The sequence below is a fragment of the Grosmannia clavigera genome, assembly GCF_000143105.1.
Source record: "Grosmannia clavigera kw1407 unplaced genomic scaffold GCSC_108, whole genome shotgun sequence".
Lineage (NCBI taxonomy): Eukaryota > Fungi > Ascomycota > Sordariomycetes > Ophiostomatales > Ophiostomataceae > Leptographium > Leptographium clavigerum.
Window position 1 is genome coordinate 925282 of NW_014040837.1, and position 17220 is coordinate 942501.

General features: G+C 55.3%; 7 protein-coding genes across 7 annotated transcripts; 3 read left to right on the top strand and 4 right to left on the bottom strand.

Annotated features, from left to right (window-relative positions):
• Positions 1-50: 50 nt before the first annotated feature.
• CMQ_7026 (histidine phosphatase) lies at positions 51-1661 on the top strand (the record flags this gene model as incomplete). The annotated part of the gene is made up of 1 exon (XM_014320712.1): positions 51-1661. One exon carries the CDS (start codon positions 51-53, stop codon positions 1659-1661), a length of 1611 nt encoding a protein of 536 aa, XP_014176187.1.
• A 150-nt stretch (positions 1662-1811) lies between these two features.
• On the bottom strand, positions 1812-2405 carry CMQ_6951 (uncharacterized protein; the record flags this gene model as incomplete). Its single annotated transcript, XM_014320637.1, has 1 exon — positions 1812-2405. One exon carries the CDS (start codon positions 2403-2405, stop codon positions 1812-1814), a length of 594 nt encoding a protein of 197 aa, XP_014176112.1.
• Positions 2406-5046: 2641 nt separating this feature from the next.
• CMQ_6604 (uncharacterized protein) lies at positions 5047-5559 on the top strand (the record flags this gene model as incomplete). The annotated part of the gene is made up of 1 exon (XM_014320290.1): positions 5047-5559. One exon carries the CDS (start codon positions 5047-5049, stop codon positions 5557-5559), a length of 513 nt encoding a protein of 170 aa, XP_014175765.1.
• Positions 5560-7181: 1622 nt separating this feature from the next.
• CMQ_7013 (f-box domain containing protein) lies at positions 7182-7586 on the bottom strand (the record flags this gene model as incomplete). The annotated part of the gene is made up of 1 exon (XM_014320699.1): positions 7182-7586. One exon carries the CDS (start codon positions 7584-7586, stop codon positions 7182-7184), a length of 405 nt encoding a protein of 134 aa, XP_014176174.1.
• A 1280-nt stretch (positions 7587-8866) lies between these two features.
• CMQ_6904 (multidrug resistance protein) lies at positions 8867-11220 on the bottom strand (the record flags this gene model as incomplete). The annotated part of the gene is made up of 9 exons (XM_014320590.1): positions 8867-9094; positions 9152-9374; positions 9435-9557; positions 9612-9742; positions 9802-10331; positions 10399-10496; positions 10561-10569; positions 10635-10708; positions 10780-11220. 9 exons carry the CDS (start codon positions 11218-11220, stop codon positions 8867-8869), a joined length of 1857 nt encoding a protein of 618 aa, XP_014176065.1.
• Positions 11221-11973: 753 nt separating this feature from the next.
• CMQ_6752 (arylsulfatase) lies at positions 11974-13821 on the top strand (the record flags this gene model as incomplete). Its single annotated transcript, XM_014320438.1, has 1 exon — positions 11974-13821. The coding sequence occupies one exon, from the start codon at positions 11974-11976 to the stop codon at positions 13819-13821; it is 1848 nt and encodes a 615-aa protein (XP_014175913.1).
• Positions 13822-14219: 398 nt separating this feature from the next.
• Positions 14220-15278, bottom strand: CMQ_6666 (uncharacterized protein; the record flags this gene model as incomplete). The annotated part of the gene is made up of 1 exon (XM_014320352.1): positions 14220-15278. The coding sequence occupies one exon, from the start codon at positions 15276-15278 to the stop codon at positions 14220-14222; it is 1059 nt and encodes a 352-aa protein (XP_014175827.1).
• Positions 15279-17220: the final 1942 nt, after the last annotated feature.

Here is a 17220-nt window from a genome sequence, read left to right on the forward strand (position 1 = left end):
ATTCTCTGTCGTCTGTTCCTCCTCTTTCCACCCCCCCTCTCTCCCTCACGATGAAGGTCGAGACGATGGCGATGATGGCCGCGCTGGCAACGTCCGCTCTGGGCAGCTCGCCGGTGACGGACTACAACGTGTACTCGCGGTACTGGGGTCAGCTATCGCCGTATGCGTCCAACGCGGACGACCTGTTCGGGGTCAACGACGTGGGCGTGCCGGCCGGCTGCGGACTGGAGCAGGCACACCTGCTGCAGCGCCACGCGCAGCGTTTCGGCACGGGCGAGTTTGACGATGCGCCCAACGACGCGACCTTTGGCGACCGCGTGGCATCATGGCAGGCGCGCCGGGCCAAGAGCACGCGCAACAGCAGCTGCTCGGCCTTTTCCGGTCCGCTCGCCTTCCTCAACCAGTACTCGTACACGCTGTCGGAGAGCGTGCTGACCGGCATCGGGGCCACGACCGAGTTCAGCAACGGCGTCGCCTTCTGGAACCGCTACGGCCGTCTGCTCTACGGCGCCGTGCCCGGCCAGGTGGCCTACAACGGCAGCTTCACCAACGGCACGGCCAGGCCGAAGCCGGTCCTTCGCACCACCAGCCAGAGCCGGATCCGGAACTCGCAGATCAGCTGGTCGCTCGGCTTCTTCGGTCCCAGTTTCAGCGCCACGCCCAACCCGATGCTCGACGGCTGGACCGACGCCTTTGACGTCGTCGTCATCACCGAGGGCGGCACCGAGAACAACACGCTCGCCGCCTACGACAGCTGCCACGACGACACCATCGAGCCGGTCATCGACATCGGCGACCAGGACCTCTGGGGCTACCTGTCCATCTACCTGGCCGCTGCCACCAAACGGCTGCAGCCCTTTGCGCCCGCTGGCTTTGTTCTCACCGTCAACGACACGTACGCCATGCAGAGCATCTGCGCCTATGAGACCGCCTACATTGGCGAGTCGCCCTTCTGCAACCTCTTCACGCTCGACGAGTGGGCCGGCTTCGAGAACACGCTCGACATCGAGTACTACTACGACTACACCTACGGGAACCCGACTGGCCGTGCTCAGGGCATTGGCTACCTCCAGGAACTCCTCGCCCGTCTGACCAACCAGCTGATCTACTCGAGCAACTCGAGCATCAACGCCTCTCTGACCAACAACGAGCACGACTTCCCCCTCGGCCGTCCTTTTTACGCCGACTTCAGCCACGACGACATTATCGTGTCCGTCCTGACTGCCATGTCGCTCGATTACTTCCGCGACCCGCCCTCGCTGTCCCAGTGGCCGCCCAACCCCAACCGTGCCTTTGTGCTCTCGCATCTGACACCCTTTGGCGCCCATCTGGTCACCGAGGTCTACGGCTGCGCTGATGCTGATCCCACCGCCGTCACTGCCCACCAGACCCTTTACAAGCTCTCGGACACGGGCTACAACGCCTCGGCCGCCCCCCACAAATTCGTCCGCATGCGCCTCAACGAGGGCATCCTGCCGCTGAACACCGTTCGCGGAGGTGCCTGCTACGGCCGCACCGACGGCCTTTGTGCTCTCGACTCCTTCCTCGAGAGTCAGGCCAACGCCACCGCCATGGCCAACTACCAGTACGCCTGCTTCGGCAACTGGACCCTGGCCGATCCGTTCAGCGGCGCCGACTACGATGGTACCATCTTTGAGTAGTGGGCCAGACGGTTGGTGATATGAAAAATGAGCTTATTCTACTTTGTTACCATTTCCTATTATAGTAGTACTAGTACTCCGTACATATGCATATCGATATATCAGACACATATCCTACAGCTCTTCTCTGTCTACCGTACGTCGGGCGTCCTACTTTGTTCTCTTTCCATTGATTATGCGGTCGGTGAGAAGGCCTCCGGCGGCGGCCTCGACGGCGTGCCGCTTCGACTTTACGTACGGGTCCTTGTCGCGAGCGGTGTCGATCACAGCAGCGCCCAGCGCCGCTGTGGCCACCCGTCCGCCTTTGCTGCCGCTGGTCCATGACCCTGGCTCGTTACGGACGCGGAAGGCCTCGATGGCACCGGCCAGCAGCGCTGTCTTGACCACGTGGTGCATCTCCTTTTCGTTGCGCTGATCGGAGATGGACCGCTCGCTGCTGCGGCTTCGGCGGCTTTCGTGGTCCTCGTGGCCCTCGTGGCTGCTCCGGTGGGTTCGTGGCCTGGAGTGTGACCGCGAGTGCGACCGTGAGTGCGACCGTGAGTGCGACCGCGCATGTCTCGGCCGCGAGGGTGACCGCACATATCTCGGCCGTTCCGGCGACGTGTACCGGTCCACAGACGTATACCGTGTCGTGAGTGCATACTGATCCTGGTCACGATCATGGCCATGGTCGTAGCTGCGGCTCCGGCTCCGGCGATGCTCGTGGTGGCTGTGTGATCTTTGACTATAATCGTATTCGTCCATGATCACTGGTTGTGTTTTTTTTTGTTGGCTTTGGCTTTGAAAATTGCTTGTCAGAGAAGCAGGAAAAGACCCCAGTATGGACTCGCATGCATTCCGTGCTCATCTATATATACACGTATAAGTGCCAAGTGCCGGTGGCAAAATACAAATCCGGTGCTTCCCGTGAGGTGCGTCAGCTGATGCAATATCTCGATTCTGGCAGCTTCGCACCCGACGTGACGTAATCGTGCATGAAGGCCAGTCCGCCTTGGTCGACGATGTGACGGTCTTAATAAAGAAGTACGGCGGCACAGCCGGGTTTGCCCAAAACGGCCCCTCCAGAGCTGTCACGTTGCATGTGGCCAGCAGGCATTCACGTAAGCGTTGTGCAGTAGAGGCACACCTCCGGCTACGTGAAGGGGGCATCGCACACGGGCAGATAACTGCGGGCACAGAAATTCAGACAAACTTGATTCCGAACCTTGTGACCTCTACAGAAGTAAGCTTACGGGACTATTTCTTGGAAACGACTTTTGTCGGGCACTCAGCTGATTTGCCCATATATCATGACAATAGGATGACTGTTATAGGGGTGTGACCAAAGCGTCCACCAGACCAGTACTCTTGGGCGTATTGCACTTGTTAAGTGGGCGGTAACAACTATGCTAAACCCTGGTTGTAATCTGGAAACAGGTGGTAGTTCTGAGAATATACGTTGTGATTCAAATGAATCCCGCTTGAATATACAGAAAATACAAGGAAGTTGACCTCTGTCATCACACAAAAGCACTTTTCAGTCCTGCATCCCATGTATATCTGGGCCTCAGAATATATGATCCCGTGCACATGGCCTTCCCACCAGTTCGTAAAAGGCGGGGCCGGCGTATCTCACCTCATTTCATTACCACAAATTGTACGCGTGAACCGCACCGGATTAGAACACGGTCGCCTGGCCTGGCTACGCCCGATAGGATGCCAACATAACCCTGGCGGGTGGCACACACCTTTGCATCCGTAACCTTCTTGTAAAGGCTGCAACGAACTTCCGATAGCTGCTGATCATGTGTTTTTATCTTCTGTTTTGTTTAGGAAGTCCCAATTATTTATTTCGGACTGCTTGCAGGACTTGGCTCTGATATCCTTCTAGCCAATGCTTAGACGACTAAATCGGGACGTTGATCGACGTTGCGTTGGAAGAAAGCATATATGTGCCGCGACCGGATATGTGGTCCCGCGGGTTTGTTACTGTGATGCTTTGCTGCTTACGATTAGCTTAACTCTTTATGTTTATGCTTTATTAAATAAAACATTGTATTTAGATATATATATGGCTAAAAGAACCGATCTTAAGAACCGAAAAAGGTGATAGCCCAAAGAAGAGGCATGCTAAAGGGTGTTCGACTGTTTATACAGGTTAGGACGACAATAATAAAGCCGTTATAGCAGATCTAGTAAATTTTCTTGCACCGGCTCTGCCAATTAAAAAAGAAAAATATAAAAAAGCAGACTCTTCCAACACACTAAAAGAACATCCTCTTCGCTCGTTCATATCAATAGCCTCGGAACACGAAAAATTATTTCCGCACACATAGCATTCTCTAACCAGCTCGTAATAGACAGGACCCCGCTTCTAAAGCCACTGCTCTTCGTCTCCATCCGTACCTTCCCGTTTCATTAGTACAAATGGCACGCGTAAACCGCGTAGGATAAAATCACGGGCACCTGGCCTGGCTTCGCCGGGCACGATGCCGGCATAGCATCGGCTTGTGTTGCAAACAGTGCCATCTGAATCCCGCCTATGTAAGCTGCAATGATGTCCCGATAACTGTTGATTACACGTTTCTTATCTTTTGTTTTGTTCCTGACATTTCACTCGTTCAGCCGGGGTGCAGCTTGCAGGACCTGGCTCTGGTATTCCTCTCCCAGTTCGGCAGGTGCTTTTGGTGCTGCTGATCGTGCCTTCTAGCCTATTTATTAACTGAAATCGGTTTGAAAGAAAGCACCCCGGTACTCCGTACTGCAACCTGATATGTGGCTATGCAGCGTCTCCCGCCAGGCACCGGAGAAGTATGCCATTTTCTTGATCCTTCGAGCTACCCCCAACAAGTAATCGGTAGTAGCTAGGACGAAGCTTGAGGGGGCTCTGACGGATGCTGGGCTATCACATTTTGTAGGAAAACAATTGAGGTAGCTCCTACTCCAAAGTGTAGAGATGTAGTTGTTTAAGGGAAGGAACGAGGGGGGTGATGGTACGACGTGAGGGAAAGAGCCACTTTCAGTTGCTCCCTCGCTCTTTCCAGTAATACCAAGATGAGAAATATCAAACTTGGGCGATTTATTTCGTCTGGTGCTCTCTTCCATCTCAAATTTAGCTTCACAGATTTTCGCAAGACTGCCGAAGCAGAAACAGAAACAGAAGCAGCAGCACCACCACTACCACCACTATTTCTTCCGTCCCTTTCTCCCCCACCTCCTTCTCCGCCCTCCCGTCCTCTCTGTCCGGTAAGATTAACATCTTTTCAAGAAAGGAGGCGTGTTGAGCAATGGCTAAGTTGAAATAGCCACCACAGGGCACGTTTTGGGCGGCCCTGCCCCCCCTCCCTCAGCGGCATCGGACGGTTGGGTTCGAGCATGTGCCGTGGGCACACTTCTGCTGGCCGTTATGGCTTTCCTCAGAATCGTGCTGAGCCTCTGGCACCTCGCGGCCCCCGGCTCCCAAGGTGCTGCCGGGCCTGCTGGCCCGACTGGTGTCGCTGGGCCTGCTGGCCAGCCCGGGTTCTCTGGCCCCACTGGTCCCCCGGGGCCCGATGGCCCACATGACGCTGCCGGGCCTGTTGGTCCGACTGGCGTTCCCGGTCCTCCTGGGCTCACTGGACGTGCTGATCCCCCGGGGCCTGCTGGCCCGACTGGTGTCGCAGGTCCGCCCGGTCCCCCGGGACCTCCGGGCCCTGGGTCTTCCGGTATAGAGTCCACCGCCGCCATCATGACCACCGCCGCCACAGCGGTAACTGTGGCGGCTGAAGCCGCCTTTGAAGCAGCGAAGAAAGGGGCCGGTGGGGAGGCCGTCAAGGAGGCCATCAGAAAGGGCAAGTTTGCCGGTCGGTATGCTGCCTCTCTCGTGACTGGCTCCGGTATCACCCCACCGCCGCCGTCGCAGACTGACCCGGCTCAGTAGATTGATAGCGAAGAATGTAAGGTTCTTTCTGTTCTGATTTTCGCGAATATATTACACTAAGAATCATGACTAACAAGTGAAAAAAGGGGAACAGTAGATTAAAGAATGCCCTGGTACATTAATGCGCCTTCCATTAATCGCTCCGAATGCTTCCACCGCTCCCATTGCTCTTTTTCTGGCAATTTAAAGTTAGTGGTCTTCTTCGTCGAAGTGACGCGTCCTGAAAGTCTATACTAAGCGCCGGCTTGGCATCCGTATACGCATGCAGCATTCATCTCCTGGTTGGCCACATAATTTTCCCTCAGAAAAGAAATGTTCAGTTTGTATCGCTTGCCCCGACACCATGTTTGCATGTACTTTTCCGTGTCTTTGTCTAGGCTATATGAGCGAGGATCCAATGCCTGGTACCAGCCGCATGGAACAGACCTCCTTCGAAAGGAGTCTCGGAGCCGAAGCTGGATACTGCGATCGCTCAGACGACTGCCACGGAACAGCCCCGGTGCCCAGTTTGGTGCAGGGTCGACATAGAACCCCTGTAAGCGAATGGTTCGGGTGTAGATCACCTTCAGACAACGCGTCCCGTCTTGACAATCGCACGATGCCAGCCGGACACGAATGTTGTCTATATCACTTGCGCGTGTAAACATCGGCCGTGTAACTTGGTGCTCACAGCACAAGAAATCGTCATAGCTGGCTGTCTTGCCAGTGTCTTTCTGGTCGGTCGAGCTCAGTTCCGAGCCCGGTTTCCCCCGCGATAAGCCAGGGTAGACGAGACAGCTGCAGCGGTTCGAATCCACACAGCGGAGCTCTTGCAGAATACCCGGGTGGTCTTTAGGCGCAATATATCGTGCCGGACTATGACCTTTTCGGAATTTCTGAATGCAGTCACGACAATCTTGGGCAGTGATTGCGTTGTTGTTACTGGGATCACCTAGCCCAGACAAATCGACGTGTGCCGTGTACGACCATGTAACAACTTTATGCTTCGTGCCAGATACCATCAGATCGTGGACAATAAAGGAAGGAAAGTCCGAGCACTCGGCAGCTGAAAAACGCTTGTATGGTGGTGGAGATGATGGTGGCGTTGATGGTGAGGCTGGATCAACATCATCTTCGCAATTGGTGGCATTCGTAGGGCTGTGGCGGTGGTGTTCCGGCATATGGCTTGGATGTTCGCAGACAATGCGCAAATTCGGGCCAGGCAAGAACGCGCTGTCTTCACTCTCTGTGCTGCTTAAAAACTGTTCGTATTCTTCACTGTTTGGGTCGGATCCGTATGCCCGCGTGAAATTATCTCGGAATTCGAGGTAGAAGCGTCGGTCGAGCTCCTCTTCTCTCATCGGAGGTAGCTTGTATTTGTTATCAATGCACTTATCTGGGAGACATTGCAGCACGGTAGCCCAGTCCACGGTCTTGTGCTTGCACAGGCGTACATGGCCTTCGCGAGCTACGCAGATGCGCCGGCCGTCCATGCTATCCTTGCGCTGCGCCGCAGAAAAGAGGCAGGTATGATGGTCGACGTCGCACGCATGACAGTGCAAATAGACGGACTTCAGGCCCGTATAAAAGGATGCACAGGGGGCATCATAGGACTCTCCCAGGAGTCGTTTTCCCATCTTGATCTACAAGGCCCGGTCCTGGACCGGCAATGCTGGCACCATCCAGGGAGCATAGAGGTCGAAGAGCCCGGTGTTGTTGTCGTGCAGGTGAGAGAACTCATAGCGGCCAAAGAGGCGCAGAAAGATGCGGCTGGTGCGGCGGATGCACAGCATGTCCAGCCAGTCCAGGTGGCCCATGATTCGGACGAGCATTTCGTCGGGCAGACGGCAGATCGGGCTGAACGCAGTGTTGTACATGCCTCTCAGAGCTAGAAGGTCGATGTCGCAAAGCGATACGGAGTTGCGGCGATGCTTCTTGGCGAGAACGGCGGCACGTGTGGGCTGTTCCCGGTGGCCGTGTGGGCATAAGGCCCAGAGCCGTCCAAATGGCATGCCCTCGTCGGCTGGGACAGAGTCCAATGGGTCCATTTCGTGGTGTTTGATCGATGAATTTTACCTTGGCAGAAAGGGGCAGATTAACAGAAGGGAACAATACAAAGCAGGGAGAGGCTTGGATGTAAAGTGAGAAAAGGGCAACAAAAAACCCAAACAACCGAGATGTATTATTTCTTCGCTTTGATTCTCGTACCCCCGCCCCCTCTTTTGTCACCATTTTTGCTCTACGAAATGACTACGTCAAAATTCGTTTACCTCGTTGCCAGCACTAAGAACACTCGGGCCAAATGTGAGTTGCACCGTCAGTAGATTTTGGTGATACTCTGGACAGCCGACCATCGCTCCTGCTGCTTCGTGACGCGCTTTTGGTGCTACCCGCTTCGGCTTAAGATGGCCGATTATCGGCCATCATCGCCCAGGACAGTTCAATCCAGTCATACAGACGGATCTCAGATCCAAAAAACACACACACGAATACCAAAGATGTCTTTATTTCTCTTTGTGAAAATTCGAACACTTTTCGGCCACACAAACAAGAGCCTCGCTTGTGATCTTTTCCATTTTCTACACTAAGATATAATTAAAGATGACCACGCATTCGAGTGGACGGTATCCCTATCATGGGCAATGTGCATCCGACAGAGTCCAACAGGTACAGCTATATAAGAGAACAACAGGTACCTATGCAACGATGAACGGTATTCAAGATTAGAAACCAGTGACTCGCCAACAAAGAACTGGGACTTCGCCTTAAGGAGCGAATGAGGTGGGCGATCGCTTGTACTCTTTCCTCTGGTAATCTCTCGGCATCCAGTGTATCATTGTCCATAAGTCTCGTGGCTTTTGATCTAGATGTACCCAGCATGATACGTAGCTGCGCTGGGAGAAAGATGTCGAGGCTGATTCCTTGGGCATAGACAAAGGTGAACATTGTGAAGAGTAGCTCGCTTCACGTCCACAAATCGACTACAGAGTTCCTAATTAGGACTGACAGGGCCGTTACAAAATTGCTACCGGTTCGATCGGTTCAGCAACTCTACTAAATATGGCCGCCTTTACAACATTGGATAGCAATGAATAGGCCAGGTCCTATCGTATTTGCAGGTGTGTGCCGGTGTTCTCCCAGAAATAGAGCTGAAGAACCTGACAGAGGCCTCACCTAGAGCGGTCTACGATCATCTACCCTGAATACTGTTGTACGATCTAGTCTCTGGAATATCTACTTCTACCTCTGTCTTCTTCCAAACACCGAACTCAAACTAACTGCTCATGCCGGCTCATCCTACGGCTGATCGTTATCCTCTGTTTCCACCTTATGTAGAGGCTTTTCGCCCAGGAGAAGAGAGCACATCAATGCCAAAGTTGAGAATAGCAGAGACACGGCTACCATTTGTCAGCTTGGATATCTCGTCTCGCCAATAAGAGGGGTACCTACTATGACTCCACCAGATGCCATCGATGTAGGCACTGACGGCGGCAGTCTTTACTGGTCCCATAAGGCCAGACACATAGCCTATATTGGACACGGCCTTGGATACGATCTGAAATCAGGTTAGCTACGTGCCTTCTGAGACCTGCAGACCATACGGGAAACAAACCTCTGCACGCTGAAAAGCATCGAGGCCCAGATCCAGAAGGCGGCGCCCCAGACTGACTTTGAGCATTGCCTGCATAACCATACTAGCAGAAGTCAGCCCGAGAACCGATGCACAGGTGCCGCCTAGGTAGAGTATGGAGATAGCTGGGGCTAAATGTATCGGCTCGACGACCACTTGCACGGAAATGAAAACCGCGCTTGTGGCAACACCCGTTCCAAAACCGCTGTCCGGGTTAGTAAATGTTCTGAAAAGTAAGTAGAACGAGGGACGACTGAGAGCATACCCGGGAAAGATGTACAACGCCTCCCACCAGTTGGTGTGACCGTGCCAGCGAAGCAGTAGTAGAAAGTACGACAGGCTCGACGATATGGTCGCCAGCCGGGTCATGTTCCGGTAGCGCCCGGTTCTAGTAATACGTGTCAGCCTCGTTGCGGGTTGATATAGGATAAATTGGACGCACTTCTTGATGTACAGGCCCGTGATGATACCGCCGATAGCGTTGCCGGCCACGGCTGGGAAGAGATGGGCGCCCGCAACAGTGCTGGACACTTCCTGCGACACCTTGAAGTAGAGTGGGACCGAGAACATTATCTGCGCATGTATATTAGAGACACAGTTATGACTAAGAGGAGTTTGACTCGAGGACATACGCCTAACTGTGCGGCCGTTTGTAACGTCTGGATGAGCAGAGAAAGGTTGACATCCCGGACACGAAAGATGCCCAGCGGCACGATCGGCTCGATCGCACGCTTTTCAATACGCAAAAATGCGACGAACAGTACTAGTGAGGCGGCAAACAACCCCGGAATGACCGGACTCGTCCATGACACTTTGATACCACCGATCTCCATAGGAATCAGGAGCGCCAGCAACACCAGAGCTAGCAGGGCGGATCCGGCAAAGTCGACACGTCGGAGACGAAGCCAGGACGAGATCTCACCACGGGAGGACTCGCTGTCCAGTGGCTGGCCTCCGCTATAATTCCTCGAGTGGTTCGGTAAGAACAGCATGACAAGTATAGTGGCCAGTAGCATGAAGGGGACCTGGCCGAAAAAGGACCAGCGCCAGCCGATAACGTCGGCCAGCCATCCACCGACCGGGCCGCCGAGACTGCGGCCGGTAGTAGCGACAACATTGATGTAGGAACGCCACGAGGCAACATCACGAATGGGAAGGAGATCTGCGACAAAGGCGAGGAGGTGAGGAGGGGAACCAAAACTCTCTGGGCGTTTGGCGGCACAACTCACCAGATACAATGATCGACACGAGAACAGTCATGCCAGCACTGCCAGCACCAGATATGACTCGGCCTAGGATGACTTGAAACATGGTCTGGCCAGCGCCTCTAAAACGGGGATTAGGAGGCGCACACGAGGCTAGTGTCAAGACAGAAGCGCAAAAGTACTCACACCAAGGCACTGTAGTGCATGTTAGCATGTGCTGTTCTTGGACGTCCAGGACACGTCTCTGACAGAAATCTTACCAGCCAGCGGTGAAAAATATGTAAGATATCAAAACAAGGATCTTGCGGCCGTAAATATCGCTGAGTTTTCCGTACTAAACAAAGAGAGGTCATGAGTATTTTCTGGCCCGCCCATTGCCGAGCGACAGGATAAGGCATGACCCACCATGGTCTGGGTTGCGGCTGCGGCCAGGATGAAGCCAGAAAAGAGCCAGCTAGAGCTTTCGAGGGCATCAAACTCGGACGCGATGATGGGGTGGGTTGCCATGATGAGGGAACCATCGACGTTGGAGACAAATACGCCGATCATGAGCACGAGCACGGCATGGACAACTGCGGACAGACTGATGCTGCTGCGCGAGCCCGTGAGGTTGCCAGCGCCATTTCGGCGAGGCGTAATAGTTCCATCGGTCACAGGTGTGGCAGCATCGGCCTCGATATCGGTGAGCAAGGACGGGTTTGTCGCGAGAGACTCTGCCGTAGAGCTGGAAATGGGGCGGTCGGCATTGGCACTTCTCTCGGAGGTCGATAGCAGCGGGGACCACTCATCAGGCAGATTCGAGACCGGGGCCAAAGCCGTGATACCGCTATCGAGGGTTTTTGCCATCAAGGTAAAGAGATCCACGGGGGAACAAAGGGTTGGGGGGGGGGGAGGGGGGGGAGAAGGTGATACAGGTACAAGGAGGAGGGATAGGGAGGAAGAGGAGCAGTGAGAAAAGAGGGAGAAAAGAGGGAGAAAAAAGATAATGAAGCGTCGTAGGGTGGATGAGAGATAGTATTCTCGTAGGGAAGTGAAATGATACTTGCAAATTGTGACTCGACAATTAGAGATGAGAATGTTCGCACAGATACACAGTAGGCAGTCGGTGACTCTTTCCTCGCCGGGTGTCACAGAGCTCTTGCCTACAGTGTGGACCCAATGCACGCGTTTGCCAGTGCGACCTGTTCATTCGGCGTGACAACGCGAAATCGAAAACGGCAGATCATTTAATATGCACTTTCCGAGAGCCAAAAAGCGAATTGGCAAATTGTTTGACCAAGAACCAATGCAGATACAGATGCTTTGACCGATCCGACTGGTGGCGCGAATTGGATATGCATGTGGTAGCACGCAAGATGACGACATCGGAATAGCCAGCGTTGCAGCGGAGCTTGGCGGGTGAGTTTGTGCGATGAAGTCCTCCGAGCACGCCATCGCGACTTTTCGAGCATCTCCACGTCGAGCACGAGGTGGACTAGGGGTGGACTAAGAACTGGCGGGCATCTGAACATAAATACGGTGGACCAGGCGGTCTGGAGATTTACATGCGAGCCCCGCAGCATCGCAGCATTGGCCAGGCCATGGTTCTATGCCGAAACCATGAAGCTTTCTGCTGCTGTATCCGTGATAGGTTCCATCGCTGCGGCTTCTTCTGCGGCAGCTGATGGTCCGGAGCAAGTTCCGCTCAGCGCTGGCCTGCTGGCGGAGCATGCGCCACGGCTGCCCGATGGACGGAAGCCGAACATTGTGTTCATCATCACGGACGACCAGGACTTGCATATGCAGTCGCTGGACTACCTGCCACACGTGAAGCACCATCTGCGCGACCACGGAACGCTGTTCCGGCGGCATTATTGCACGACGTCGCTGTGCTGTCCGTCGCGCGTGTCGCTCTGGACAGGCAAGCAGGCACACAACACCAACGTGACGGACGTGAAGCCGCCGCACGGTGGATATCCAAAATTTGTCAGCCAGGGGCTCAACGAAGCATATCTGCCTGTCTGGCTGCAGCAGGCTGACTACAATACGTACTACACCGGCAAGCTCTTCAACGCCCACACGATCGACAACTACGACAGCCCACGGCCGGCTGGCTGGACTGGCTCCGACTTCCTGCTCGACCCCTACACATACAGCTACCTTAACGCGACGTATCAGCGCAACGGCGAGCCGCCCGTCAGCTACGAGGGCCACTACACCGGCGACGTGCTGGCCGAGAAGGCCCTTGGCTTCCTTGACGATGCCACTGCTGACGGCGTCGATGCCAGGCCCTTCTTTCTCGGCATCGCCCCTGTGGCGCCGCACAGCAACGTTGTCGTGCTAGAGGGCGAGCCTGTCAGCAACGACTCGTCCCGGGCTGTCTTCTCGGCCCCCGTGGCCGCCACGCGCCATGCCCACCTGTTCGCCGACGTGAAGGTGCCACGCACGCCACACTTCAACCCGGCGCGACAGGCCGCCGGTGGTTCCTGGGTCCGGCAGCTGGCCCGACAGGACGATGCCAACGTAGCTTACAACGACTACTTTTACCGCCAGCGGCTACGGGCGCTGCAGTCAGTCGATGAGCTCGTCGATGAGCTGTTTGCTCGGCTCGACCGCCTCGGCCTGCTCGCGTCCACGTACGTCTTCTACACGACTGACAACGGCTTCCACATCGGCCAGCATCGACTACAGCCTGGCAAGACGTGCGGATTTGAAGAGGACATCAACATCCCACTGATCGTGCGTGGGCCCGGCGTGGCGGCTGGCCACGAGTCGCACGTTGTTACCTCCCACATCGACCTGGCCCCGACACTGCTGCAGCTGGCCGGCGTGCCCGCTCGTGCCGACTTTGATGGCGAGCCGATCCCGCTGCACCAGTATCGGCATAGCGGTGTCGAGAACGCCAACCAGCGCCACGAACACGTTACGGTCGAGTTCTGGGGCTCAGCCATCGCCGAGGGCGACTACTACAACCGCTTCAACGATGGCAGCTATTATCGATTCGTGCCCAACAACACCTACAAGGCTGTGCGCATCATCGGACGGTCATACAATCTGTACTATTCCGTGTGGTGCAGTGGCGAACACGAGCTCTACGACCTGAACACGGACCCCTACCAGCTGGAGAACCTGCTGGCAGACGAAGAGAACGGGCCCAGCAGCGCTTTGCTTTTTCTCGGCCATCCGGTCGCAAAGGTCGTCGCCCGATTAGACGCGCTGCTGCTCGTGCTGAAGTCGTGTCGCGGACGCACGTGTGTGCGACCCTGGGCAGAGCTGCATCCAGACGATGACGTGCACAGCCTGCAGGACGCGCTGGCTGTGCCGTTTGACCGCTTCTATGAGCAGGAGCAGCTAAAGGTTGCGTACAGTCGCTGTGAGCCGGGCTATCTGGTGGACGCCGAAGGTCCGCAATTTGAACACGACGGGGTGGTGTACCGAGACAGCATTTCATGGGAGGAGTGGGTGTAGGGGGGGAAGAAGAAAGGAGAAAAGAATATATATACGGAGTAAAAGCATTCGTATGACAGGATAATTGGAGACGGAAAAAGTAAGAGAAAAAGAAAGCAAAAACCGAAACCCCTAGAAACCGACAACCAACGACCAACAGCCAAAACACTTCACTGACACCGGAGAGCACTGCAGTACAGAGAATTCAGGAATGTTTGTTGACACAAATAAATATTCATTACCTCTTGTCTATCTATCGTTGCGCCGTGTCCAAATGGAAACCCTAGTGGGCAAACCCGTGCCGAGCAGGCAATGCAAAAAACAGCCTTAGTCATGACGCCACACTGTATACCGAAACGCCGCTTGGAGTGGTGGTCCACGCCAATCCTACAAACACGTCGGCGGCGCGATCTGGCTCGCTACCGGCCGCAGGTGTCCCAGGACGTGCGCTCCATATTCATGTGCCATTCGGTCAAGTGGTCGAGCAGGGCGACGTCGATCTTGCGGTTGGCCTTGAAGAAGACGGTCTCGTAGGGGTGGACGTTGGAGCCGAAGTAGCTCTTGTTGCGGAAGTGGTCTTGAGCGTTGTCGGTGATGTTGCAGTAGCTCTGCAAGTCGGAAGCGAGGCCGTGGAAGGACGTGAGCATGACGTCGACGGTGTAGCCGGCGGCCGTGATGAGCTCGGTGGTGCCGACCTCGGCGTGGACGGCCTTGAACCAATTGGGATAGCAGGGCGAGAGGCCGACCGGGTCGTCGACCGTGCCAAAGTTGTCGGCATGCGGGACCGAGAGGGCGCGCGACTCGTCGAGCAAGATGGCCATGCCGACGGCATCGGTGGCCCAGAGCATCGACTGCACGTGGGGTCGGGGGAAGCAGTTGGGCGAGAGGCCGACGAGCTTGTTTGTGTCGGTGACGCGGTCGAGGAAGACGTCGGTCCAGCAGGCAGACGAGTAGACTGGCACAAACGGGCCGCGCAGGCTCGCGTTCATCGTGATGAAGCGGCGATACCGTCGCCAGAGCCCGTCAGCCCGGAGGACCTCGCCCATGGCGCCCATGTCGAAGCAGGAGTTGTCGCGCTGCACGGTCCAGACGTTGGGGAGGCCGGTCGGCACCATGGCCGTCGCGTTGGTCGGTCCGTTGAACACAAAGACAAAGTCGGCACGGCCGTGCAGGCCGTTGCGCACAAAAAAAGCCAAGTCTTTGCGTGCTGTCGCCGACTCGGCATAGGCAAACAGCACCAGCGGCCGCACTCCGGGCGAGAGCCGACCGACGGCCGGGGCTGGAGTTGCTGCTGCTGCCGCGCTGCCTGCCACGTCCTGCAGCTTCTCCTTGGCCGAGGCCAGCAGCTCGCGCGGATCCCGCAGTTCCGGCCGGCCGACCGCCCAGACCAGACACAGCGATAGCGCCAGGCCCAGCGCCAGGAACCGCCACGACGTCATCAGCGACAGCGAGTATGGCTTGGCCAGCTTGTAGGCCATCGCGAGGGCGGTACAGGAGGCGCGCGAGAGGGCAGGCGGTCAGTCGAAAAGGCAGTCGAGAGATCGGGTGTGGTGTGCGATTTTCCCGCTTTCCTGGTGTCCTGGGAACAGGCAATAGTCCACAGCGTCTGCGACTCAGCCAGACAAAAAGACAAATACGATACGGAGTAGAAGGGGGAAAATGCGCCCGGGTTCGTTAAAAAACAATTGCACCTCGGCCGTATCGAAGAGGTCCCATACCAGACCCAAACTCGGCGCAGACAAACGACACCCTAGCCTTATCATGACGGCATAAGTGTCTTACTAAGAAAGATTCGAGCAGTAAGACAGGGTAATTCCACTTTGGAACGCCACTAACAATGTACCGACATACGATTTGCACGTTCCGCCGACTCGCCGCTGTCTAGTATCTTGCAAAGGAGAGAATACAAAGGGCACAAGGGCGAAGGGCGGGGTGCGGCCAATGTCCATTGTCGGAACCTTTTTACACAGGCGGGCGTTCTAAATGCCAGACGGCTTTTCCCAGGAACTGATTTCCCTGCAGATGGAAGATACACAGTACCATGTACCATGTATCATGTATCTTGGACAGACACCCCCACACGCTTATACGAGGTGGTAAATGATTAGCCCCATGCAATGTTGCCCTCGTGTTGCTGCGAGTGCTGATCATTGGGTTGTGGTGAGGTAAGATACATAAGATACAGTATCTTACATAGACGCCGGTCACTATCGCTCGTGTGTCTTGCTGATCCGACAGCAGCCATCGGTCACCGGCCAGCAGTCATCGGCCAGTTTGGCGTAAAACGACACTTGGCCTGAAAATGCAGGGGTGGCTGTTGGTAAGATAATACCCGGCCGCTGCAGTCTAAGAGCACCGGCGCACTGGCACACCGGCTTGAACGCGCCGCCCACGTCTCTGTCAAAGTAAAACAGGATAAGATACAATTGGTGCGCGTTGGAGGGGCTTAGCAGACGGCCGCATGGAGCTCAATACGACCTTGATCAGGGTTTCATTGTTGTGTCATTATAAACACGTGATCATCTGTGCTGCAAGTGGGGGCATACGAGCTTACGAGTACAGTGGCTTTCCAGTATGACTGCACCGTATTTCAGAGGGCTGCCAGTGACATTCCAAACCACAACACAAGGAACAAGGGCTAGCACTTGCTACTCGTACACATTGCTGTCTCTGCACCGCCCTTGATGCCAGCTGGCTGGGAGTCTATTCATCTGATCAGGACCAATATGATACCGCAAGGGAGCGCGCCCTTGCCTGAGAGCATCGCAATTTCCGCACAACATAGATTTTGCAAATTTGCGCTGGAAGAACGCTTCTGGACGGGCCATTACTAGCATTTCCATCTAACCTAGATCGGCTTAGGGCCTGGCCAAGCCGGCCATTTGAACCTGGCGAAGCTTTTCCCTTACCTTTCTAATCTGTCCATCTGTGGCATCTCCACTCCACCACAACATCTCGGCCAACCAGGAGCTGCACAGCCAGACAACATGCCAGACAATAGGCGATCGGATAACCGGTCTCAAGTCTGTCGCCAATCCTCCCAGTCCTTCCTGGCCCCACCACCGACACAGAGCCACTAGTCCTGTGCATTTGGGCCCAGAATGAGAGTATTTTCACATCTTCATTCCATTTTTGCCCTTCCAATATCGCTGCTTCCGGCGCACGCCATGGGAGAATTAGAAAAGTGGATCTCGTCCCGCGGCGATCCTGTTTTACGGAGTTTTCCGTACTTCAGACTGGTTTGCGGCGAAACATCAATCCTGCCCCAAGTCTGTTCATCTGCGTTTTGTCGCATACCTCCCCGTCTCTCTTGTCAATCCTTAATTTTCAGGGATTCCGTCTGCTCTCGACTCTTTGCCCTCCTCGACCCGTTCGTCGCGTACGCGTGACGTGCCTTTTGCCAGATGCGCTCCGTCTGTA